The 26450-nt window shown below is 41.4% G+C and overlaps 1 protein-coding gene across 1 annotated transcript in view; it reads left to right on the top strand.

Annotated features, from left to right (window-relative positions):
- pla1a (phospholipase A1 member A) overlaps positions 1–26092 on the top strand; it is a 33103-nt gene extending 7011 nt beyond the window's left edge. The window contains exons 2-11 of the mRNA XM_073045338.1: positions 3004–3208; positions 4974–5151; positions 5604–5712; positions 7768–7869; positions 8326–8418; positions 11964–12131; positions 15381–15470; positions 20176–20290; positions 22388–22543; positions 25672–26092. Coding sequence (XP_072901439.1) covers positions 3004–3208; positions 4974–5151; positions 5604–5712; positions 7768–7869; positions 8326–8418; positions 11964–12131; positions 15381–15470; positions 20176–20290; positions 22388–22543; positions 25672–25744 — 1289 coding nt within the window. The 3' untranslated portion in view covers positions 25745–26092. The remainder of the gene's footprint in view (positions 1–3003; positions 3209–4973; positions 5152–5603; positions 5713–7767; positions 7870–8325; positions 8419–11963; positions 12132–15380; positions 15471–20175; positions 20291–22387; positions 22544–25671) is intronic.
- The last annotated feature ends 358 nt before the right edge of the window (positions 26093–26450 follow it).

Consider the following 26450-nt stretch of genomic DNA (forward strand, 5'->3'; position numbering starts at 1 on the left):
AGATTGCTGGGCTATTGGTGATGAACTTTGCATCCTCCTTGGTCACAGGAGTAGTACCAGAGGATTGGAGGATGGTAAATATTATCCTGGTGTTCAAGAAATTTAAAGGGATTGTCCTGGGAATTATAGACAGCAAGTCTTAAGTCAAACGTGGGCAAACTATTGCAAATTTTTGGAGAAACATAGGGACAGTCAGTATGACATTGTCAGTGGCAGGCCATGTTTCACAAGCCTAATTGAGTTGCTCAAGGTAGAGACAAATCAAATTGATGAAGGTAGAGCAGTGGATGTGCGTATATGGATCTTAGTGAGGCGTTTGACAAGGTTTCCCATGCTGGACTCATTCAGAAAGTCAGGAGGTGTGGGATCTGTGGAAACTTGGATACATGGATTTGGAAATCTCTTGCCCACAGAAGACAGAGAATGGTGCAGATAGAGCATATACTGCCTGGAAGTCAGAGACTAGTGGTGTTCTTCTGGGATCTCTGCTCTTCATGATTTTAAAAAGACTTTGATGAGTAAGTGGAAGGTTGAATCAGTAAGTTTGCAGATGACATGAAAATTAGTGGTGTTGTGAATAACCTGAAAGTTTGTTGTAGATTACAACGGGCATTGAAGGAGGCAGAATTGGGCTGAGAAGTAGCAGATGGAGTTCAATCTGGAAAAGTGTGAAGTGATAGACATTGGAAAATTAAACTTCAAGGCAGAGCACAAGGTTAAAGGCAAAATTCTTAGCAGTGTGGAGTAATAGAGGGATCTTGGCATCCCAGTCCATTGATCCCTCAAAGTTGCTGTGCAAGTTGATAGGGTGGTTAAGATGGCATATGACGTGCTATCTTCCATTAGTCGGGGATTGAGTTCAAAAGCTGTGAGGTTATGTTGCAGATCTATAAAACTCTGGTGGTACCGTACTTGGAGTATTGGATTCATTTCTGGTTGCTTCATTACAGAAAGTATGTGAAAGCTTCTGAAAGGGTGCAGAGGAGATTTGCCATGATCATGCCTGGGTTAGAGAGCACGTTTTATCAGGAAATAATGAGCAAACTAGGCAAAGTTTGCTCTTTAGAGCAAAGGAGGATGAGATACATCTTGATAGAGGTGTATAAGATGATAGGAGGCAAAGATAGGCTGGGCAGTCAGCGTATTTTTCCCAGGGCAGCAACGGCCAATACTAGAGAATATCTATCTTGGGTAAGTGGAGAAAAATTTAATGGGACTGTCAGAGTTAGGCTTTTTACCCAGAGAGAGGCAGGTGGCTAAAATGTACTTACAGAGGTAGAGGCTGATAAAATAGAGGCACAGGGATGTAGGTAAATAGACTGTGTAGGAGATAAGGGTTCGATAGAGTAGGTTTACATAGGTTGGCACAATATTGTGGACCAGAAGCCCATATTGTGCTGTTTTATATTCTAAAGCTTACAGGTCATGAAGGGCATAGATAAGGTGAGAGTGTGCAGTGTTTATTCTGCAGGAAAAGGAGATCAAAAAGTAGAAGGCATAGGATTAAAGTGAGAGGGGAAAGATTTAAAAGGGCTTGAGGCGTCCTTCACTGAGAAGCCGTGTATATGGAACAAGCTGTCGGAGAAAGTGGTATAGGTGGGTAAGATCACAACATTTAAAAGATATTTAGCCAGTACATGGTTTGGAAAAGTTAGAAGAATATGAGTGAAATGCAGGAAAATGGGATTTGCTCATGGACAGCTTGGTTTGCTTGGATGAGTTGAGTCAAAGGATTTGTTTCTGTCCTGTATCCCTCTATGACATTAAAGACATCTTTTTAATCATTAAGTTTACCCAGTGTTCCTTTGCTGCATTGTTAAAGGTGGGTTGCATTAGACATTTTACAGTCAATTTACCGTAGGTTCAATTTCAATTTCTAAGCACAGTCCCTTCAACAACCAACCTTTTGAAAGATTGAGTCTTCCTCAGATTGAAGTAGAGTACCTCAACATGAATAAACATAAGGCAGCGTGCATGCTGAGTTAGTATCAGGCTTTGGCAGTGCTTGTTTATACTTTAACCTTGTCTGTGTTGTAATGTGTCATTAGTCAAATTTATTCTACCAGCAAGTTTTAAGAACTTGATTTGACTGTCTACATCAGTCAAGTAACGATGGAGCAAAATGACGGCTTAGAGCGTTATCAAAGCAAGGATGTAGTGCCAAGGCTTTAAAAGGCATTGGTCAGGACACAATTGAAGTATTGTGAGCAGTTTTGGGCCTCTGATTTTTAAAAAAATACGTGCTGGCATTGCAGAGGGTACAGAGAAGGTTCACGAGAATGATTCCAGGAATTAAAGGGTTAATGTATGCGGAGTGCTTGATAGCTCTTGGCCTGTACTCACTGGAATTTAGAAGAATGAGGGAAGAACTCATTGAAACCTATTGAATATTGAAAGGCCTAGATAGAGTGGATCTGGAGAAGACGTTTCCTATTATGGTGACATCTAGGACTAGAGGACACAGCCTCTGAATAGAGGGATGTCCCTTTAGAATAGAGATGAAGAGGAATTTCTTTACCCAGAGGGTGGGGAATCTCTGGAATTTGTTACCAAGTCATTGGGTATATTTAAAGAGGAGGTTGATAGGTTCTTGATTAGTAATTGCATCAAAGGTTAAGGGAAGAAGGCAGGAGAATGGGAGTTGAGAGGGATAATGAATCAGCCATGATAGAATTGCGGAATTCAATGGGCCAAATGGCCTAATTCTGCTCAATGTTGTAAGTCTTATTTATTCTCTAAAACAGAATTACTTAAAATTGGAACAAATGTCTGATTTATTTTTGTACATTGCTTCTCAAAAGTCCTTTTGGTTCTTTTGCAAACACACACACACACACACACACACACACACACACACACACACACACACACACACACACACACACACACACACACACACACACACACACACACACACACACACACCATTCAAAGCATAATACTGAATACACTCAAAAAGAATTTTTTTAATCATTCAAGGGAAAAACTTTGTTCATATTACAGTTAATGGAGACATTTCACAGAACTGCAGTGAATTCCAATCTTACTCCTGGAGAAGTATTTTAAGAAGGTCTGAACTCAATGTCCAGTTCATGCTACTTACACGCAGGAATGCCGACTGTGCACAGTTTATCAAAGGTGACAATGACATTGAGAATTCAAACTTCAATGGGAGCCTTCCCACCAAAATAATAATGCATGGATTCAGGTAATGAAATAACTTTACAATTTTTGAGTAAAATTATGAGCAAACTTGGAAATTCATGGTTGTGTGATGATGGTACAAGATTATATAATAACATTAGGAATTACGTTTATTGCTGCCTTTGGATAATGAGAGCTGGAAATACAACTGATCTTCTCGAATGAATGACCCAGCATTGTGATATTCTATGATCTCACCTAAGTCTTGTTATGGCGGAGATAAAAGTAGGAAGAATTGGAAAACCCAGGGACTGGGATTTGACTTTAAGCAAAATGGTCTCATGGCTGGAAAGGACCTTGCAGTGTCACAGACAAAAAATATGAAAACATATTTTCCCTCAATCAGTCATCTTGCTGCTGACTTCACTGCTGGGTAAGCTGTCAAGATTTCATAAGTCTGGGCAATTAGAATTGAAACTGAATCCTACATAAATACTAAATGTGCAAAACCTTAAAGACAACTAGAAAGTTTTAGCTGAGTGCCCTTGCCACCCTTTCTCAAAAAGTCAGTCCAAGGACTCAGAAACGGAATCTAGCCAACTGTTCACGGTAGTACTGAAGGTGTATTCTACTCTTGAAGATGGTGTCTTTTGGATGAGGTGATGAATTAGTGCCCTGTCTGACCTCGCAAGTGAATAGTTAAAAAAATCTTCTGATGAAAATTGTTGGATTCTGTTTATTGTGTCACTTAAGACATAACATATTCAGGCCATGAGTTTGAATTGCAAATAGGTTTGAATTTCAAGACTGGTAGTGAGTTCTCTGCCTGGTTTTGTATAAAGAAGTGAAGAGCATTGCCTCAGCAGGAAGGAAACTGATATCATGGATTTGAGCTACTCCATTTTTCTTGCTCTGGCATGGCATCATTCACTCATTGCTTTGGGATGACTGGGCTTTCTCATGTTCAATATGGCAAGTTGTTTAAAGTGGAAGCCAATACTTTCTCAAGGAGGGCACTTGGGGCCTGTGAAAGAAGAATCGCTTCAGCAAATCGGACTGAAAAACCATCAAAGTAACTGCAGGGGCAGCGTGGCCTTTAGTGTTAAAACAGGTACAGACGAGCAAAATAGAAAGAAAGATTGGATTGTGGGAACCAAATTAATTTTAAATCTCCATCTATTAAAATTTGAAGGATTAAGACTTCACAATTGTAAGAGTTTGTTTTGAGAGATTTACTGACAGTAATTAATGAACCAGATCACTAACTGAATGCTTAAGGTGAAATGAATGAGATCTATGTTGTATATATCTATTCTGCAAGCTCATCCCATTTGCTACATATCAGTTACAGGCAGACAGCAAAATGCCTTTTTGAGAACCAACAATGAAGCAGACAACTCAGAGCAGTTTCACTGCATACAGAATCTCTCCTTTGCCTCAAGATACTGCATTACTAACAATTAAATACGGGAGATTCCCATTAACCTTGTTGTGGCCTATGATTAGAGAGTAAACCACTGATGTGTCCTGCTGAAGGATCTCGGCCCAAAAAGTCGACTGTACTCTATTCCATAGATGCTGCTTGACCTGCTGAGTTCCTCCAGTATTTTGTGTGTGTTACTAAGAAAGGACTCTGTGGCTCCAAAACTGCTCAATGAATGTACTTTCTATGGAAAACATATCCCTGCAGAAGTTTACTATAGTTAACTGCCAAAGGCAGGATCAGCCAATTTGACTAATGCATTAAATGTCCGTTGAACAAGCTTGGGTCTAGATTTGATGATTCTTGGTATTCTACTCTTTAAAATATGTTCTCTTCTTTTTTTGAGATTGACAGGGAGCAAACCCTCTTGGATTGACGATATGGCAAAAGAACTGATTAATGCAATGGATGTGAATGTTGTTATTGTCGATTGGATTATTGGTGCAACAGCTTTATATTCTAGTGCAGTGGATAATTTGGATAATCTAGGAGAGGAGATTGGTACCCTTATACAAAGCTTTGTTGTAAGTACCAAATGGGTCAATGAAACTGTATCTGCCAAGCTAAGTAGCTTTGCTAGCACTGATTAATCCCAAGGTATAAGGTTTTAATCGCACATTAAAACCACGTCCTATATTGGATGGATGTGGATTTGTTTGTAATAATGGTCTGTCTGTTCTCTGACACCACTGTTTAGATTATCTCAGCTCTGAATCTTCTTCCAACTGTGTCGTCTTCTCTGCCTCTTTCCACCAGTTCAAGCTTTCTGAAAAATGTCTTCCCACTGTTCGATATATTATCCTCTGCATCACACTTAGCTATTCAAACCTTCTTAACCACTCCTTCTTACATGGTTTTCCCTCACAGGACAGGCTGTGATATTTTCCACATTAAATGAAAGTTGCTGTCAACCATCAGGTAGCTTGGAAATGTGTTTATTTGCTAATAGTATACATAACTGTGATTATATTGTCAGTCACGTGGAAGCACAAGAGAATCGTTCCATTTGATTGGAGTCAGTCTGGGAGCACATTTGGCCGGATATGTGGGCCGTGTGTTTGATGGAAAACTAGGAAGAATAACAGGTAAGACAGATAATAATAACAGGCATTTCTATTAACGTAAAAGATCTTTTTTCTATTTCATACTTTCTGTGAGAAAGGTTTCAGTCATGATTGGATGTGTAATTTTAACTTTTTATTTGTTCAAGAATACTACACAAATTTCAGTCTGAAACAGGCCATGCATTTGAGTGTTTCCGTTTTATTTGTAGTTTAAAGTAGATCTGAAGAATATAAACATCGGCAGCAGGCTGCAGGTATTGGACACTCGGAGGATTAGGCTGGCAATCAGGAAGATCAGAATCACAAAGTTCGGTGTCAGGGGTTTTGAAAGGATCAGGGTCAAAGTATCAGGAGTTCAGTAACAGTGATTACAAAGTTACAATAGTCAATTTCCAAGTCTGCACAACCATGGGCTTCTCAGTATGGGGGGAAATCATGGCCCCTGAACAGAACTGGATGTAGGTGGCAGCACTGACCTCCTGTTGTGTGGGTCCAGGTTACTGCCTTTGGCTTTGTGATTAGCTTAGTAAATAGCTTTCCTTTTTGCAGATGGATCCAAGGACAGATTTCCCCAAAGGTAACCTCTGATGATTATGTTTGTAAGACATGGAAGGCACATAATACTCACTTCAGTCATGAATACAAAAGCACCCCCATTTTATCTCCATAGGATGTGGGGCAGCAAACTATCTGCCTGTCATTTCATAGACTCATAGAGCCACAAAATCATAGAACACTACAGAGTAGAAACAAGCCCTTTGGAATATCCAGTCTATGCTGAATTATTAACCTGCCCAGTCCCATCTGGCCCATAGCCCTCCATACCCCTACCATCCACATATCTATCCAAATTTCCCTTAAATGTTGACAACAAAGCTGCGTCCACCACTTCCTCTGGCTCTAACCATCCTATGAGTGAAGAGGTTCCCCCTCATGTTCCCCTGAAACATCTCATCTTTAACCCTTAACCCATGACCTTTCGATCTAGTCTCACCCAACCTCAGTGGAAAAAGCCTGATTGCATTGACCCTATCTATACCCCTCATTTTTTGTATATCAAATCTCCCTTCATTCTCCTACACTTTAGGGAATAAAGTCCTAACCTATTCAACCTTTCACTATAACTCAGGTCGTCAAGTCCTGGAAACAGTCTTGTAAATTTTCTCTGCACTCTCTCAATCTTATTGACATCTTTCCTGTAGGTAGGTGACCTAAACTGCACACAATACCCCATATTAGGCCTCACCAAAGTTTTGTACAACTTCAACATAACATCCTGTACTCAATACTTTGACTTATGAAGGCCAATGTGCCAAAAGCTTTCTTTATGACCCTACCTACCTTGTTCAAGGAATTATGGATCCTTGAACATAATCCTTTTATCTTTATTATCCTTGATCCATAATTCCCAGATCCCTCTGTTCTGCTGCACACCTCAGTGCCCTGTCATTCACAGTGTAAGCCCTATCCTGGTTTGTCCTCCTGAACTGCAACACCTTACACATTTGTCTGCATTGATTTCCATCTGACATTTGTCGTCCCATTTTTCCAAGTGGTCCAGATTTCAGACTACACGTTACCAGAAGAACATTAACTTTTGGATCTTTGGGTAGTCCTTTCAGGAAGGAAGTGACCAGGTTCCACCACTTATTTGAGTTGTGAGCTGGGTCAAGATGTTTTCCTTAAGAAAAGAGATGGTCTAGTGTTGTACTCTTAATCTGGGTTAAGGAGAATGCTTTCACTTGTGATATCAACCTAAAGAAGAGGCCTTTAACATGAGATGGCAGCTAGTTGGTCCAATACAAATTTGGGGATTTTTTATGTGTAGAATATAGAACTCATGTACAATTAGTGTGGGCATCTTAGATGTGTTTAAAAGGAGGCTAGATAAGCAAGAAGAGCTTGCTAATTACAAGGTAACTGCAGATGTTAGACAGAGTATAATGTAAAACAAACATAGGATATGGCTGTCCCATGTGGCACCACTTAATTAAAATCTCTCCTTTTCATGTCACTCTGAAGAATCAATAGTTTCACTTTTTTTTTAAAGAACTGTTTCCTTGATCCATTCATCAGGCTTAGATCCCGCTGGGCCCAAATTTTCAAAGAAGGCTGTGGACAGACGCCTTGATCCTGGCGATGCAGTGTTCGTTGAAGCTATTCATAGTGATTCTGACTGTAAGTGTGAAAAGTATTGACTCTCCTCAATTGTCTACTTTATGGTGTTCGTCAGCCGGTGGCCGGCCAGCCTCAGTCTGTGGCTCATCTCAATCCTGGCTTCCAAGTCTCTGCATTGCATTGTGGAAGTCAGGAGCTGGAGGTTAGCTGCCTCTTAGTTGTTGGACTCAGCAATGAGTCCATGGGTACAATGCAACTGACCTGACCAGATGCACACTATGACTACAACCTCAACTGAGGAGACAGGCGCCTTAAAATATTTCTTAAATCAGTTAAAAAATATGGTAAATCATCTGTAGAGTTTACAGTAGGTTGTATATTTGGAATGTCAGAATTGCAAGTTATTGGATTGTTAACCATCTTCCATTATCAGTTGTGGCATATTCTCTGCATCTAATTTTCTAGCTGCCAGCTGACCAGTGTTAGCTTGTTAACTAATGTTTTGATAACTGACAGACTTTGGAATTTCGCAACCAGTTGGCCATATTGATTTCTACCTAAATGATGGAAAAGATCAACCTGGTTGTACACGGAGTTCCACATCCTCAGGTAATATTTCAATAAGTTGAATATTACATAAACCTCCGTAGTTTAGCCTCACTAGCATAGCTGGCTCAAAAAGGTTATTTGCAATACGTTACTGACTTAAGATCACTGGATTATAATGAAATATTACTACATTTTTCAATTTTTAAGATAAAACTTTCAGGGATTCTCAGTTACAATAAGCTCATACATCTCTGGCAACCTTCACTTACATAATGAGAGCTAGAAAGCCAGCAATAGCTGATATGTGCATATATTCTGAATGCTGGTCACCAAAATGGAAAACAACTTCTGCATTGATGCAACTGAATCAAGTATGGTTCTGATAAATTCACTGCTTTTTTTTGCATTATTGTAATTCTCTCCTCAAAGTGACACTCTTTCTCAGATTCCCCCTAACTATTTCATCTTTCAACCAAAACCTGTGATCTCTGGTTTTATTCTCACCCAACTTGTGAGAGACAAGCCTGCTTTCTCTCTCAATCCTGTACACTTCTGTGAGATCTCCCATCATCCTCTTTTACTCCTGGGAATAAAGTCTTATTCTTTCCCTGGAATATCATAGGAAAGGACATTCCCGTTGGTTCACTTGTCCTTGCAGTGAATTTAGAGGAGTTTGAGGAGACAGCATTGTGTCAGCATTCCATTGTTTTGAGATGCCTCATCTGAATAGTTCGGCTATCAAACATCTGGGAGGGCACTGAAAACTCCAATAACACTGCATCAAAGAGTTAGGGCCAGCTGCCCAATTTCTACTCATCCCTGCAAACGGAAGAAGTGCTACACCTGCCCCCACACTTTTTCCCTCACCACCATCCTAGGCCCCAGACAGTCCTTTCAGGTGAGGCACCACTCCACCTGTGAGTCAACTGGGGTGATATACTGTATCCGGTGCTCCCGATGTGGCCATTTATACATTGGGGAGACCCGCCGCAGACTGGGAGACCGTTTCGCCGAACACCGGCGCTCGGTCCTCCAGCAGTGGCGGGATCTCCCTGTGGCCACACACTTCAGTTCCACAGACCGCTCCCACTCCGACATGTCTGTCCACGGCCTCCTCGACCGTCAAGATGAGGCCACACGCAGGTCGATGGAGCAATACCTTATCTCCCGCCTAGGTAGCCTCCCACCTGCCAGCATGAACATCCAACTCACAGACCTCCGTTGATACCCCTGCCCTCCCTTACCCCCATCCCTATCTATTTAGTCTGGTTCTCTTTCTCTTTCTTCCCCCCTCACTATAATCTCCCCCCAGCCCTACCTTTCTTTCTCTTTTATTTCCCATAATTCTCCACCTTCCCCCCCTAGCCCATTTCCCTCCAGCCTAACACTTCCTAGCTCTCTACTTTATCCCTCCCCCCACTTCTTATCCCCCCTCGACCATCCCATGTTACTTCACTCCTGATGAAGGGTTTCGGCCTGACACGTCGTCACTACCTCCTCCCATAGATGCTGTCTGGCCTGCTGAGTTCTGCCAGCACTTTGTGTTTTTATTTATCTCCAGCATCTGCGGATTCACTCGTGTTACCTTATATTCTGTCTGGGTAGCCTCCAACCTGATGGCATGAATGTAGATTGGGAGACTGCTTCGTTGAGCACCCACACTCTATCCGACAGAAGAAGCAGGATCTCCCAGTGGCCTCCCATTTCAATTTCAATTCCACTTCCCTTTCCCATTTGGACATGTCAATCTATGGCCTCCTCTTCTGCTGTGATGAGGCCACACTCAGGTTGGAGGACCAACACCTTATATTCCATTCAAGTAGCCTCCAACCCGATGGCATAAACATCAATTTCTCGAACTTCCGGTAATGCCCCCCCCCCACCCCCACCCCCACCCCCTTGACCATTCCCATTCCTTTTCCCTCTCTCACCTTATCTCCTTACCTGCCCATCACCTCCCTCTGGTGCTGTTAACCTTTTCTTTCTTCCATGGCCTTCTGTCCTCTCCTGTTAGATTCCACCTTCTTCAGCCCTATATCTCTTTCACCAATTAACTTCCCAGCACTTTACTTCACCCCTCCTCGTTTCACCAATCCGCTTGTTTTCCTCCTTCCCCTCCCCCCATCTTCTTACTCTGACCTCAGTCCTGCTGAAGGGTCTTGGCCTGAAAGGTCGACTGTATCTTTTCCATAGATGCTGTCTGGCCTGCTGATTTCCTCCAGCATTTTGTGTGTGTTGCCTGACTTACTCCTGATTATTATAGTAAAGCTTTTCCCTCTAAACTAAATGGTCTGTACCTTACTGTCTCCCACTCTTTTAGAGAACAAGAGTCTAAATTGTTCTTTTCCAATTTAGTGGAACATTCCTTGAACCTAGAGACTTTCAGAAATGTAAACCCTTATCATCCATCTCACTAGTAACTTCTTTCAAGGCCTTAGATATAGTTTCATTTTCTTCATTATATTTTTATGATGCCACTTCAATTTAGTTTGATTTATTTTCCTCTTCTAGAAACACAGACCTAGAAAACCTACAGCACAATACAGGCCCTTCAGCCCACAATGTTGTGCCGAACATGTCCTTACCTTAGAAATTATCTAGGGTTACCCATAGCTCTCTATTTTTCTAATGTACCTATTAGAAAAGGTACCTCCATGTACCTATCCTGGAGTCTCTTAAAAGACCCTATCGTATCCACCTCCACCACTGTGGCTGGCAGCCCATTCCACGCACTCACCTCTCTCTGCATATAAAACAGTAGACTTCTCATCAGTACCTGCTTCCAAGCACCTTAAAACTGTGCCCTCTCGTGTAAGCCATTTCAGCCCTGGGAAAAGGCCTCTAACTATCCACATGATCAATGCCTCTCATCATCTCTATCAGGTAAGAGCTATTCATCATTATAATTTTTTCCTATTTTCTAATTTATTTTATTTGTTTCAAATGCTCAAGCAAACTGCATACTAACTTAACGTATGAGAACAATAAGTGAAAGTGATGGATATCCTCCATTTTATGTGCATTCCTACTGAACTATTTAACTCTTTGTATCATTGTATGAATGGAAAATTTCTTGGCCAATGTAACTGAATGGGTTACGAACATTTTAATTACTTAATAGTAATTGTGGAATAAAGATCTACTAGAATTTCTACCTGCCTTTACCTGCTGGAATATTGAACCTATTTTACTATTGACTGTCCAAGAACTCTACTAAATACTCACTTTCAGGCAGGACTTCTGGAATGTAAGACAGTGTCATCCAGAATTCATACTCGCACTCTTTGCAAGTGAATGTTGGGTGAAGAGTCCCGTGGTGATTGTTCTCTATGCTAATGTGGGACTGGGCCCAATGGAAGTGTAATGGACTCTGAATTTTTACTTTGATTTTATAGGCATTTATTTCACAGCAATGAAGCAGAAAATATAATGTGATTTCTATGTCAGTAAATTTGGCTCTCGAAATAGTGGGTGAAATGGTGTAAATATCTTCCAGGTAAATGCAACATATATCATTGACAGCAAAGGTGTGACTAACCTATTAAGCGGTTTAAGATTCACGATGATGTGTCACTGCTTACAAATCTCTCCTTTTCTTACCCTAGTGTACAAACATGTAATCTGTGACCACATGAGAGCAGTCCATCTGTACATCAGTTCCATCAAGAATCATTGTCCATTGGTTGCTTTCCCTTGTCTGTCATACGAGCTATTTATCAGTGGAGAGTGTGTGGAATGCCAATACAACTCCCTGAGACACTGTCCTCACATAGGTACAGGAGCATGGATCTATTACTGCTAACAATGGTCCTCTGACATAATGAATTATTTAAAATGATTGACTAACTTTTTAATAATTGCCGTTGGAATTTGATTTGATGAATATTGGTTAAATTGTTCTTCCCCAATGTTAATGGATGAATGTGTCACATTCCGTTTGTTAGGGCCTGGAAAGTGTATGAAACGCATTTACACCTTACAAAACCCTCTCCCGGTGGGATATATAGCCAATGAGATTTATAGCCAGTTCAGCTTGGAGCTCTTATACAAATCAGGCAGGGAAACTGTAAAAGATTCTCCTGTGTCATTTTGCACTAGTTATGTATTGCAGGATCAAATGATAACATTAACGGGACAACTCTGCCTTAGGCTCTGCGACTATCCCATTTGGTCCAAGGATCCATGAAGAAAAGCTTTTGTAGACTGTTTGACATATTAACGTTTACCTCGATACACTAAATTTACTTGTTAATAGCAGGTGTCTTCTCTTCATTATAGTAGACAATGTGAATTTAATCTTTGGTTTCTTATGCTCTGATGGTGCAAATGCCAGAAGTGAAATTAATTTATTTCCTGTAACCAAAGCTACAGACCACTCAAAGTGTTGTATGCATCTGTGTAATGAAACCATCTGGTCCTTCTGTGGAGTAGAGGTAAACTAGGTGCCAACGAACTGAGTTATTTAACCTAATGCTTGGCATCTTATGCTTATAACAATACAGGACGTCATCCAGACCATCAAGTCTATGTTGGCTCTCATGAAGCAATCCCCTTAATCCCACTCATATCCATTATTTCCCTGCCACTCTCTGCACATGTCCAACAACTCCCTCTTTTAACTCATTTTGCCATTGACCTACAGAAGGCAATTTCCGATGGGCAGTAAATTTAATAGCATCAATCTGCTGAAGGAACTCCGCAGGCTGAGCAGCTCTGAGAGGAAAAAGAAATTGTTGATGTTTTTCTTCAAAAACCCTGCATCAAATTTCAGCCTGAAATATGGCAACTTCTTTCCCCCCACTGGGTTCCTCCAACAGATGGTGGCTCCAGATTCAGCATCTACAATCTCTTGTTTCCAACCTTAACAGTATGGCTGTGGGGGGGGGGGGGGGGGCAGAAACAGTGCGTTCAAGGTCAGAGAGTAACTGTGCAAATTTATCACAGACACATCTGGAGGTCAGAATGAAGCCAGAATCACTGGAGGTGGGAATCCGAAGCACCTATTACAGCCTGGGGAAGTGCTACACAGCTTAGTGGTTTATTGGAGAGGAATTTTGACCTTAAATGCCATCCGTATGTTTAACTTGCAGTCAGGTCTTAGCCTCCATTCCTAATGAAGTAATTGTACTATCAATGACAGTATTAATAATTCCTTGAACGGACAACGTCATCTCCTGTTTCCAGGATTGGACATCTTTAACATGCTTTAATGTTATTGCCCATTCCGATTTCCCTTGCCAATACGTACAAAGTCACATAGAAGTTTATGAAACAGGAGCACTTCAACCTATAACGTACATTTGACAATATTGTTCTTGGAGACAAGAGCCTGCAGATGCTGTACTCTGGAGCAGTAAGCAAACAGCTGGAGAACTCAGGAGGCCGGGCAACATCTATGGAGGGAGAGAGATAGTCAATATTTCAAGTTGAGATGATGTATCAAGACCAAGAGTGTAGAAGGGAGATAGCCAGTATGTAGAAATGAGAGGGAGGGGTGAAAGAGGAGCTGGGAAGTGGCTGGTGGAGCCAGCTGAGGAGGGGGAATGATGAGAAGATGGTGAAGGAAGGACGGGAATTGGGAAAAGGTTGGTGAGCAAACAGAAAGGGAAGTTGAACTAGTTACCATGGGAAAAATAAATAATATACTTGTAATAAATAAGGACGAAAGTGTGGAATAAGATGTAGAAATGGAATGTTGACATGAAATGTATAATACTGAGATAGTGGTTTGATTTACTCAACTGAAGTTTTTAAATGTTAACCCAGATATACAAAAAGTTGGTTCCTTAAGGTTGTTATGGACAGGAGGGGTGGGGAGTGGGGGTAAGCTTCCAATGGCCTCTGACAACCATGTCCAGCTCCTGGCCTTCACATATGGCTTAGCTGCAAAGCCTGGCGGAACCATTTCCACTGACAGGACAAGGGGGCATAGCTAGGCATCTGGTGCCTTCTGGGTAGATAAGTTTGGCAGATCAGCTAGGAGAAGGAAAACTCTGAACTCAAACTGCTGCCCTGTGGCTATACCCACTCATGGGGACGGCTTTGACAGTAAATCCTGAGGGACAATCCAGAGCTGGAGTCCCTGTGCCAGTCCTGTGTTGAGTTCAACGCTGTCTGGCAATTCCCGCAATGCTATTGCCGCCAAACTGTATCAGTCTCTCTTGTTTTTTTGGATTCATCAGCTGCACGGGAGGGAGAGCCTGTTGCATGGGCAACAGCTTCCTCTCCATATCATACTGCCGTGACTTGTGTATCAACTTAGACAGCTAGGGCGCAGCATACACAGTCGAAACAAACAAGTTGAGGCCAAGAAGAAGAAGGCGGCAAAAATATGAGGCTACCAATTTACTGCCACGTGTTTTACAAAGTCCAAGTCTATCCTTTATCTTTTTCTGAAAATACTGAGCCGAGGCCTCCGCATGGATCCCAGCTGTCTAGGTATGCAAGCCTGGGCAGTACAATTACAAGCTCCCTCTCTCTATGCATCTGATGAGCCCAATGGAACGGCAGAGACCGATACAGTTTGGCACCAGTGGCATCGCAGGAGTTGCTAGACAGCGTTGAACTTAACATAGGACTGCCTTAGGGACTCCAGCTCCGGAATTTTCGCTCCAGGTTTGCTCCCGAACCCTTCCCTATGAGTGGGTTTGACCGCAAAGCTGCAGAGGTTTGAGATCAGAGTTTTCCTTCTCCTAGAAGAGCTGCCAACCATGGCTGACGAGACCCAACTGCCCGAAGAGAGTGGTTTTAAGGTGCCAGCAACAAGCCTTTTCCCTTTCTCCTGTCAGTAGAAACAGTTCTGCTGGGCTTAGTAGCTAAGGCACACGTGGAGGCCAGGAGCTGAACTTGGTTGTCAGATGCTATTTGAGATTCACGCCACTGGGAGCATTTAATAGGTAGGGGGAGGATGTTCCCCGCTACCACCCCCAGCTATAACAACCTTAAGGAACCATAAGGAAAATAAGATCTAAAGGAAACTTGAGAAAGGTGTATAACATTAAAATATTTTCACAATCATTTAGGACTTTTGGACCAAGCAGGTTTGCATGCATCAATACAACCAAGGGAAGTTAAAGCATTCCTGATGACATCAAGTCATGCTCCTTTCTGTGGTAAGTGTCCATTGTTCCGCACTGATAGAAAACCATCTGCCTTTCTAAACATAAATCCTTTAAAGTTATGGATGGATGATGGTGCATCCCAAAGGTCATTATGGTACCAGATTGCCTTGCAGCTGGTACAGGCTCAATCTTCCCACACATGATTTATAGTGCTTTTGAACCCATCATTGTAACGTATTCCTAGTAAGGTACTGATTTACATATAACTCGGATTTTGAAGAACAAAAAAAGTGAAGGTGCTAGAGATCTTAACTGAATTATAACTCTGTCCGTAGTAGCCCATTGATTCATACTACAATGACAATGGACAAGTTGTCCTACATTTAATAGACCCCTGGTTAAAAACTTCAACTGCCTTCAGACACTTAAGAAATCAAAGTCTCCATAAATTTGTTGAAGGTTAGTATGATTCCCAATTTGATAAATAAAACGTATGTTATGTCAAAATACTTATTTTTAAAGGATTTTTGCAAGCACGCCATGGAGTGACTGCATTTATGACTGTGCTTCTAACTCCTAATATCTAAATGTAGAATGTTACAATCAGCCATGCAATGGTGCTAGAGATCTGAACTGGAACTATGAATTTTTGCATCTGCTTTTGTTGTTACAGCGATGGATGAAGGAAACACTTGTTAAACAGCAGATAGGAATAATTTAACTATTTTTCCCTTAACAGCATCCGAACAAATGAAATGTCATGATTATAATCATCTATAATTTTTCAATAGAACAAAACAATGACAGAACATTAGAGAGCCGCTTCAACAATGTTATTCTAATTTCCCTCTGGAATGCTTTTTGTGAGCCAGGATGTAACTTGTAACTTCAAAATATTACTTCTAAACATGATTGATTCCCCTGATCCACAGAGACCACCAAGCCAAGACAGATGGGTTGTCAAAACTGCCCAGCATATTTAACAGCCTATTTTTGTTGCATTCCTGCCAGCTGCCATTTTAACCATGGACATATTTGGTGACAGTTGAGATGCCCAGCAGAGAGATGAATAGATCATGACTACATACAAAGCTGGGTGCACCAACCAAGTTAGAAGGCAACATTTTAACATGGTATCTCAGAAATCCGGTCTTGGGCCTTAAGACTTTATCTTCAGGGAACTGATTCCAAAGATTGGAGTGAAATTTGGCCACACAGACGGCCAGGGTAGTTTCTAGCTTCATGCTTTTTCATTTGCAGTAATGTCACCTTGCTTACTAATAGTAGTATTTTCAAAGTGATGAAGAGCCAATTAGAAGCCGATAGGTGGGAGCTATGCTTAACAGCCTGCAATCACTTTCTTGAATCTGTCCACTAAGTAAACTGTCCAGAGACTCGTTATCTCAAGAAATATAAACCTTCCTGTAATAAGACATGAGCCTACTGGATCTTGGGGCATGCTTTGCCTTTTACAGGGCATGTTTATAACTGTGTGCAGTTCTAGTCTCCATACTTGAGGAAAGATATACTGGCTTTGGAGACAGTGCAGAGGAGGTTCACCAGGTTGATTCTAAGGATGAAGGGGTTAATCTATGAGGAGAGATTGGGTCGCCTGGGACTATACTCTCTGGAGTTCAGAAGAATGAAAGGTGATCTTATAGAAACATACAAAATTTTGAAAGGGATAGATAAGATAGAAGTAGGAAAGTTGTTTCCATTGGTAGGTGAGACTAGAACTCGGGGACATTGCCTCAAGATTCAGGGGAGAAGATTTAGGATGGAGATGAGGAGAAACTGTTTTTCCCAGAGAGTGGTGAATCTGTGGAATTCTCTGCCCAGGGAAGCAGAGGCTTCTTCACTAAATATATTTAAGATACAGTTAGGTTTTTACGTAGTAAGGGAATTAAGGGTTATGGGGAAAAGGCAGGTAGATGGAGCTGAGTTTACGGACAGATCAGCCATGAACTTATTGAATGGTGGGGTAGATTCAATGGACCAAATGGCCTACTCCTGTTCCCATTACTTATGTTCTTATGTTCTCTCAAGCACCAATTATAATGATCATTTTTCTTGAACTATCATTATTACTGGTCCTCCCCATGTTACAACAGGGTTCCACTCCCAGGAACCGTTTGTAACCTTAGAAGTCTGCCAGTCAGGAAAGCAACAGCCTAGCAATATATTTACGTAAAAACATCGGTCAACCAAGGGCAACATGCAATTCAGCCTGGGTGATTAACTCATATTCCTCTGCGAGTTGCAGTGATATTGCTGTGAAATAAGTTCCTACACGGCGGACAATTCCACAGGTATCTCTTACAATGTGATCCGTTGCACAAGGACCACTTGCAAATCCAAGAAATGATCCATTGTCAAAAAGCACAAACTGGGACCTGAGAAAACTAGGTATTCTTCCTGCTGAAGATCTCTTCTTTCCAGATGCTGTTCTTCCTTGGTCATTCTAGCCTCCAGGAAATTGTCCTATGCTCTCATCGGTCCAGAGAGCAAGAAGAAATAACCAGTTTGAACAAACGACATTAAGAAGCATCCATCAAAGTCAAGTCCAAGTACATTTATTATCAAAGTATCTATAAATTGTACAACCTTGAGATTTGCTTGCTTACAGGCAGCCATAAAGCAAGAAACCCAAAAGAGCCAAATTTTAAACAAAAGGAAGACCTACACCCAATGCATAGCGATAGAGAAAAAGAACACAAATCATGCAAATAACAGCATTCCGAACCAAATTGAGTTCAATGACATGAATCCCCCGAACAGCTTAAGTAGGCCCAAAGCCTTGATCTCAAGTTCATCCAAAAGTGGAACAAGCTTGTGGACACAAAGTGCATAGCAGCAGGAGCAGACTCATTGCCTCAGCACTGCGGAGAGAAGAGGATACATTGTGGGAGAGCGAGTGTAATCAGCCTGACTCTTGCCTCCAGTCACAGCATCTTGCCCTTCCAGTTTATCTGGGCCAGCGTTTAAATCGTCCAAATACTGGGTTGTGCCCCACTGGGCTCCGGCGCAGGGCCTGGACTGCTGCCAAGCCCGAAGCTGTTCTCAGCCTTTCCAAATCAGTTTGGCGCTTAGGGCAACCCAACCTCGCACCTGGTTTAAGGTGGACAGGCACCAGAACTTCTCGGCTTCAACTCCTCTTTGAATTGCGCGCTCCAACTCCATCTCCATCTCTGAAACTGCCTTAAATATGCTGTGTCCTGGCGTTACAACGCACCAGCACGGCTCCTCAAGTCCGCTCGCCTCTTCCTTGTTTGAGATGATAATTTACCTCATAAAGTGTTATTAATGATGGTTTTAGTCATGTTTCATGCCTCCTGAACTACAAGTGAGCAGTCACACAACTTCAGCAGGTACCATCTCAAACAGGAAGATGGTACAAATGGATTTTCTGTCATCTTTAAGCGAATGTACTTTGATTACTGAGTCCCAAATTAATTTCAGTGTATGTTTGTAGTTTTGGGGAGTTGAATGACGACAGAGAAACATGAACAAGTTTATGTTTTAGATTGGCACTATTGTGGATCTCCCTACAGGAACCAACCTCGTCTTATTTCAGTCTGATAGCACAACGGTATACTGTGGGTTTGTTTAGTCTGATAGCACAATGGTATACTGTGGGTTATTTAATCTGATAGCACAATGGTATACTGTGGGTTATGTAGTCTGAAAGCATGGCGGTATACTGTGGGTTATTCAAGTGTGATAGCATGATGGTATATTGTAGCTTTTTTAAGTCTGATAGGAGATTACTGGGAGATGTGGAGATGCTGTCAGTGGTTAAAAGAAGAGGAGTTGTGAATAACAATTATGGCTAATTTGATACCATTCTTATCTCAGTATCTGAGGCTGTGGGCTATAAAGACAAGGACAACGTCTATACTGACACTCCAGTGCAGTATAAAATCAGAAATTTGGAGCACAGGAAGAGAATATTTTATGTGATTCCTACTTCCGTTCTGTGTGGTGCTCTGTGAGTTTACTCTGTCCATGAAATATCAGCGTTGTCTGAAAAGCTTACTTTTAGCACAAAACAAAAACAAAACCACAACTACAGCAACATTATTAGGTAGATGTAAAAGATCCCAATGGCACTAATTTGAAGAGCAGCAGGCTAATTAGACCTAATGTGCAAACATTTATGCTTCAGTCACATGGTGGAAAAATAACTTTCATGCTGCTATTTGTGAGTGCCTGTGTTGTACAGCAAAGACATTTAAAATGTCCCCACTCCCAGCTGTCCGTGTGCAGTGGAAAGATCTCTTGTGATGCCCCCTGCATCTACAGTACCTCCAGTTCGCCTGCTTGATCCCACATGCTATAACCTAAGAAGAGAGAGGTCCCTGTATGGAGACACACAATAGTACCAAAATCAACACGCTGCAAAACTGACTGAAGTGCGGTAAAAGATCCAATCACTATCAGCAGAGCACAAAAATCAATATAAAGAAAAAATAGAAGCTAGCTTCAAATATGGGACATTTTTAATAACTGCCTTTTTATGCAGGTCGACAATTCTGTGGACCTAGAGTCATAGAAAAGTACAGTAGAGTAACAGGCCCTTCAGCACGTCTCGTCTGTGCCAAGCCATTTAAACTGCCTACACCCCTAGCCCTCCATACCCCAACCATCCATGTCAATTGCCTAAAGGAAATGAGTTGTGCAAAAAAATGGCAGTGAAACAAGAGGTAATATGAATCATTTTTAACCTGAATTTTATTCTGGTATTTTCTCCAACTAGTGAAACATTTTCTGGTAGAACTGATGTTGGGAGAGATTGGAACTCGTAATCAGCGTGTTGAGATTATATTTCTGAGTAATAACTACAATCAAAGATCAAAACTACAATTACTAATGTAAGTACTTCATTTTACTCTCTTTCATGACTCCTGGAAAGCAACAGAAGCTTGGTTTATCGTTCTCCCAAGAGTATTTTCAACATACTTAAGATGGTTGGATATTCAAACCAACACAATATCTCAATTCAAAAGTGATTGTTTACAGTAAAGTACATAAGCATGCAGTGAACTGAATTCAGTGGCTCATGCTATGGGCTTGTGATTATGGTCCTTAATAGTTGTCAAGTTGGAACTGAAATGTAGCAGTGGCCAAGATGTGAGATAAAGAGTTTGCAAGTATGGAACCAGCCTCCCCTCCTTCAACTCCGCCTACGCTTCTTGCTGCCTTGGAGAAGCAGCTATTATAATCAAGAACCCCTCCCAGCCCATTCACTCTCTCTTCATCCTCTCCCGCTGGGCAGAAGATACAAAAGTCATGAGCCACTGGAGTTGTCAGCTTCCATTCCACCCTTGAATGCGTCTCTCATTTGTGAAAATTTGAACTCTTGATATCCCAATCCCCCATCTCGTTGTGGCCCCTGTACTCTATTTGTCTACCTGTACTTTCTCTGGAAATACAACACTATATCCTGCATACACTTATTTTTTCACTCCCTACAATATTGTTATGTTTGGAATGCAAAAAAAAATCTTTTCAGTACCTCAGTAATGTGACAATAATATACCAATAACAATCTCTGGAATTTCCATTTTAAACCTCTATATCCCTCCTCCTTTATCATGGTCCTTTAACCCACCTTCTTAACCAAATCTTTCTTCATTAGTCTAGTTACGTGACTGTGTCACAATCGAATATTGTTTGACAAACACTGCTAGGAACTAGAAGTACAAATGCAAAATAATCTTACTGCCAGAAGTTTGATAGATAGATAGATAGATACTTTATTCATCCCCATGGGGAAATTCAACTTTTTTTCCAATGTCCCATACACTTGTTGTAGCAAAACTAATTACATACAATACTTAACTCAGTAAAAAATATGATATGCATCTAAATCACTATCTCAAAAAGCATTAATAATAGCTTTTAAAAAGTTCTTAAGTCCTGGCGGTTGAATTGTAAAGCCTAATGGCATTGGGGAGTATTGACCTCTTCATCCTGTCTGAGGAGCATTGCATCGATAGTAACCTGTCGCTGAAACTGCTTCTCTGTCTCTGGATGGTGCTATGTAGAGGATGTTCAGAGTTTTCCATAATTGACCGTAGCCTACTCAGCGCCCTTCGCTCAGCTACCGATGTTAAACTCTCCAGTACTTTGCCCACGACAGAGCCCGCCTTCCTTACCAGCTTATTAAGACGTGAGGCGTCCCTCTTCTTAATGCTTCCTCCCCAACACGCCACCACGAAGAAGTCAGTAAAATATATCATAAATGGACAATTTCAACATGGCACTGCTAGTTTCCTGCCATACATAAAAAGGCAATTAAAAAGAAATGTTATGCATTTCTTCTCATACTCTTCATGGGTAACCATAAAGGAAGTTAGAAAAAATAGAATTGAAGCATTCATTATATTAATCCAAAATATACTAACCTTCTCACAGTGATTCCGAAGAGAGCCACCAGCAAGGTGTTTCTCATTGATGTGTTCCGTATCTGTGCACTTCAGTGTGAGAACATTGAAGATCAGTCACAACTCCATGAGAACTGTCTAAACAACGTAAGCTTACAGGTCAGAAACAAAATGTTTGACCGCAACGACACCCCACCCCAAGCTTTACATCTGCCATAACTGAAATAAATGAATGGGGCTACCACACTGCACAGTAAAGGGAAGGGAAGTGGTTTTAGACACTTATCTTGAATGAGTTACTAAAAAGAGTTTACAATAATTTCAATTTTTTTAAAAATGTGTATCTTCTTTCCCCAGTAACGGACCTTGAGAAACCTTTGACAATAAGAAAGTATTAGCAGGTCGTCAGGGTGGTCTGATGCCAGGGCCTCAGGCTTCACGGCCTGACGGGTTGCTGCCACGGACAGGATTCCATTTTGTGGGAACTGGCAGCCCCACGCCCACAAAAGTTGCGCAGAGGTATCATTGCTCAAGGCAAAATCAGCATGTTGTTAAATCTTTTAATGTATGCTTTCCTCATAGAACGAATAAAAGAATATTGAAAAAAGTGATATCACATGATGTAAGCCTTGGAAACATGACAGCTGTCAATATTAAACTGTTGTCTACCTGGCGTCAGAAAGCTCACGTAATTCCTATTGAGATGTTGCGCATTACAGAACTCCCACTGAATGACAGGTAAATGATTTCTTGGGTCCAATCCATTTCTCTGAAGCTTGTTTTCTTTCCTCCAATGTGTTGATTTATCCATCAGTGCAATTCTATGTGCGCTAGTAGCCAAATGGTATACTCCTGACATGAAAATGAGTAGTCTCTTCATTTTCAAAGTCCAATCCTCTACTTTCTCCATCCATATATATTTTCCCCACTGGGGAGGAGGGGAGCTTTGCAGGAGACATAGGAACTTGGTTGATTAAGAAACTCCCTCGTCCAAGGACTCCAGTCCAATTAAGTTAAGAAAAGTCAGTACAGATAGATAGCTTAATCTTTTTCATATACTCGTAGTGAATTTCCCACAATGCCAATGCTGTTCTGTCTGGCTTGCATGGCCGTTTCTAAGGGATGATTTAATGGAACTATGCACTGAAAGATTGCTGATTATTTCAAATCGCAACGCAATAATTGTGCAAAATCTAACCTCGTGCCATACCCATTTTGTGGGGAATAGAGTTTCAACCTACAACTTGAGCTTCTGATTACATTTCATCATCAAAAACATTTATCTGCACCATTGACTCTCCTGGTCTCAGCTCACCAACTGCTGAAAGTACTGCTCCATATTATCTACCTGGCCTGCAAGCTGGCCTCCCATCTTTCACTCTGCATAAACTTAGTGCCGTGACAGGCTGCACCACTGTCTGGTAGAGGGGGCTACTGCACAGGACCAAAAGAAGCTGCAGAGGGTTGTAAATTTAGTCGGCTACAGAGTACCCAGGACATCTTTAGGGAGCGGTGTCTCGGAAAGGAAACGTCCATTATTAAGGACCTCCAGCACCCAGGGCATGCCCTTTTCTCACTGTTACCATCAGGTAGGAGATACAGAAGCCTGAAGGCACACATTCAGCGATTCAGGAACAGCTTCTTCCCCTCTGCCATCCGATTTCTAAATGAGAACACAACCTGACTTTTTTAATATATATTATTCCTGTTTTTTTGCATGCTTTTAATTCTATTCAAGATACATATACTGTAATTGTTTTTTTATTATTATTTTGTTTTTTTCTTCTATATTATGTATTGCATTGAACTGCTGCTGCTAAGTTAACAAATTTTACGACACATGCTGGTGATAATAAACCTGATTCTGATTCTGATATTCTATTCAAAGCCCTCCTACCTACGTCCTAATCTGCAGCAAGTTGCACTCACACTCTGATCCTGTGCTTGATAACCTATATTGATTACCTGTCTACAGTGTCTTTGCATAATATCTCTCAGTCTTTTAACTCACAGACTATCAGCACTCTTCTAATTCCGGTCTCTTACATGTTCCAAAACAACACACACAAAATGATGAACAAAATCAGCAGGTTGGGCAGCGTCTATGGAAATGAATAAACAGTCGAAGTTTCAGACCAAAACTCTTTTTCAGAACCAAAAAGGAAGGAGGAAGACACCAGAATAAAAAGGAGAGCGGAGGTAAAGGAGGCTAGCCACGTGGGTGGGAGAGGCAAAAGGCGGGAGATGAAGGAATCTGATAGGAGAGGAGAGTAGACCATAAGAGAAAGGGAAAGAGGAGAGGTACCAGGGGATGGTAATAGGCAGGTGAGAAGAGTTAAGAGGCCAGATTCTGGAATAGAAGAAAAGGGGAGAGGAAGGGATTATTTTCACCAGAAAGAGAAATCAATATTCATGCAACACACACAAAATGCTGGTGGAACGTAGCAGGCCAGGCAGCATCTATAGGGAGAAGCACTGCTGACGTTTCGGGCCGAGACCCTTCGTCACTTTCAGTCAGTCCTGATGAAGGGTCTCGGCCCGAAACGTTGACAGCACTTCTCCTCATAGATGCTGCCTGGCCTGCTGTGTTTCACCAGCATTTTGTGTGTGTTGTTGCTTGAATTTCCAGCATCTGCAGATTTCCTCGTGTTTGCTTTCAATATTCATGCCATCAGTTGGAGGCTACTCAGACAGAATATAAAATGTTGCTCCTCCATCCTGAGGATGGAACAACAGGAAGTCATGGACCGACATGTCAGAGTGGGAATGGGAGTTGGAATTAAATTGTTCAGCCACCAGGAAGTTCTGCTTTGGCCCGGTGGGGCAGTGGTGCTTGACAAAGCAGCACTCCAACCTCCCCGATGTTGATGAGGCCGCGTCGGGAGCACCAGACACAATAGACGACCCCAGCGGATCCACAGGCGGTGTTGCCTCACCTGGAGGGACTGTTTGGGACTCTGAATGGAGGAGAGGGAGGAGGTGAATGGGCTGAACTCGCAGAGAATGATGTGTTGGCTGCAGAGGCTCATGGGGTGGTTGGTAAAGACAAGAGGAAGTCCATCACTGTTGAGGTGGTGGGAAGATGTGGTGAGAGTGTATGTTCGGGAAATGGAGGCAATGTGGGTGAGGGCAGCATCAATAGTGGAGGGAGAGAAACCCGTTCTTTAAAGAAGGAGGACATCTCTGATGCCCCGGAAAGGAAAGCCTTGTCCTGGGAACAGATGTGGCAGAGACGAAGGAACTGAGAAGGGGAAGCAGCATTTTTACAGGAGACAAGGTGGGAAGAGGTATAGTCAAGTCATACACGTTGCAGTTTGTATTCACTCCATCATCAGTGAGCAAGGCTTCAGACCCCTCTGCCACAATCTCTGGAGCTCCCATCTTAAACCTCTATACTCTTTCACCTTTCACATCATCCTTTAGCCCACCTCTTTCACCATCTTTGTTCATTGACTCTAATATCTTGTGTGTCAAATATTGTTTGATGACTCCTTTTGAAACTAAAAGTAAGATGGTGTTACTGGCAGAATTATTCTGATTAACTGGCAACAGTGGCAAGAAAATCTATTGAAATTGACAATTTTACAAGCTATAAGATGTGTGGAACTACATGCTTGTACATAAGTTAATACAGTAATTGCCAGTTGTGGAAATTTATAAGTTGTATTACTCAGGAGTTAAATGACAAAGCAGATGGCAAGCAAGAAAATAAAAGATATAATGAGCATTTAAGAAAACACCAGACTGTACTTTAAAACTAGTGTGCCATTGTGAGGTTTAATCTGTAAGTCCCCAAATAATTCTAGAAACAACATTATCTGAGTTGCTACCCAATCTAACTCTAATTTTCCTTTATTTTTATATAGAGAAACACAATCTCGCTGCATCTACGATACGGTGATAAATAAAGTCATATTTCAGGAACTTGTTAACTGTTAAGCAAAATGTCTCAAAACCTATTGATCCAAGAATGAAACAGCCAGACAATACTTTAGTTAACAAATCAGAAAGACTTCAAATGTAATGTGCTTTAAAATAGAGGCATATTATATATAGAATGACGAAGAAACATGCTGAACTTGGTCAGTTACATTGCAGATGAAAGTTTGTTAGAACTGGTTTATACATAACATATATAATTATAAACCAAGAATGCATCTTCAGCAAGTTGAATTAATAGTGTAGTGGATGTACCATTAGAACAGATAACAAAATAAACATGCATACAGCTGTATTCTTGCTCCCACCATTGTACAAGATGTAAAAATAAAACTTCTGTGAATTATCTTTAAGCTTCACTTAATGTTGTTTTCATTTTCCACCGATGCTCCACACAGTCAGAAAATTCGGGCACTCCATTTGAATTTCCAAGAATATCACTTCTTGATTGAATTTGAGGCTATCAGTATGATATATTTGGAGAGATTTGAAAATTACTAACTGAATGTAGGTACTGTGTGTGTCATGGTATTCAGATATGGCCCTAGTGTGGAGAGAGAGACACTGAAGTGGATCAATAGTTCACAGACTTTAATGCGAACAAGATTTTAAGGGAAAGGAAAACAACAAAGTGAAAAAAGAATTCTGCTCCTGCTGGCGAGATTAACAGATGAACTAACACCAAGGCCAAGGCCTCCTTGATGTA

This window comes from Hemitrygon akajei, chromosome 5, assembly GCF_048418815.1.
Source record: "Hemitrygon akajei chromosome 5, sHemAka1.3, whole genome shotgun sequence".
NCBI lineage: Eukaryota > Metazoa > Chordata > Chondrichthyes > Myliobatiformes > Dasyatidae > Hemitrygon > Hemitrygon akajei.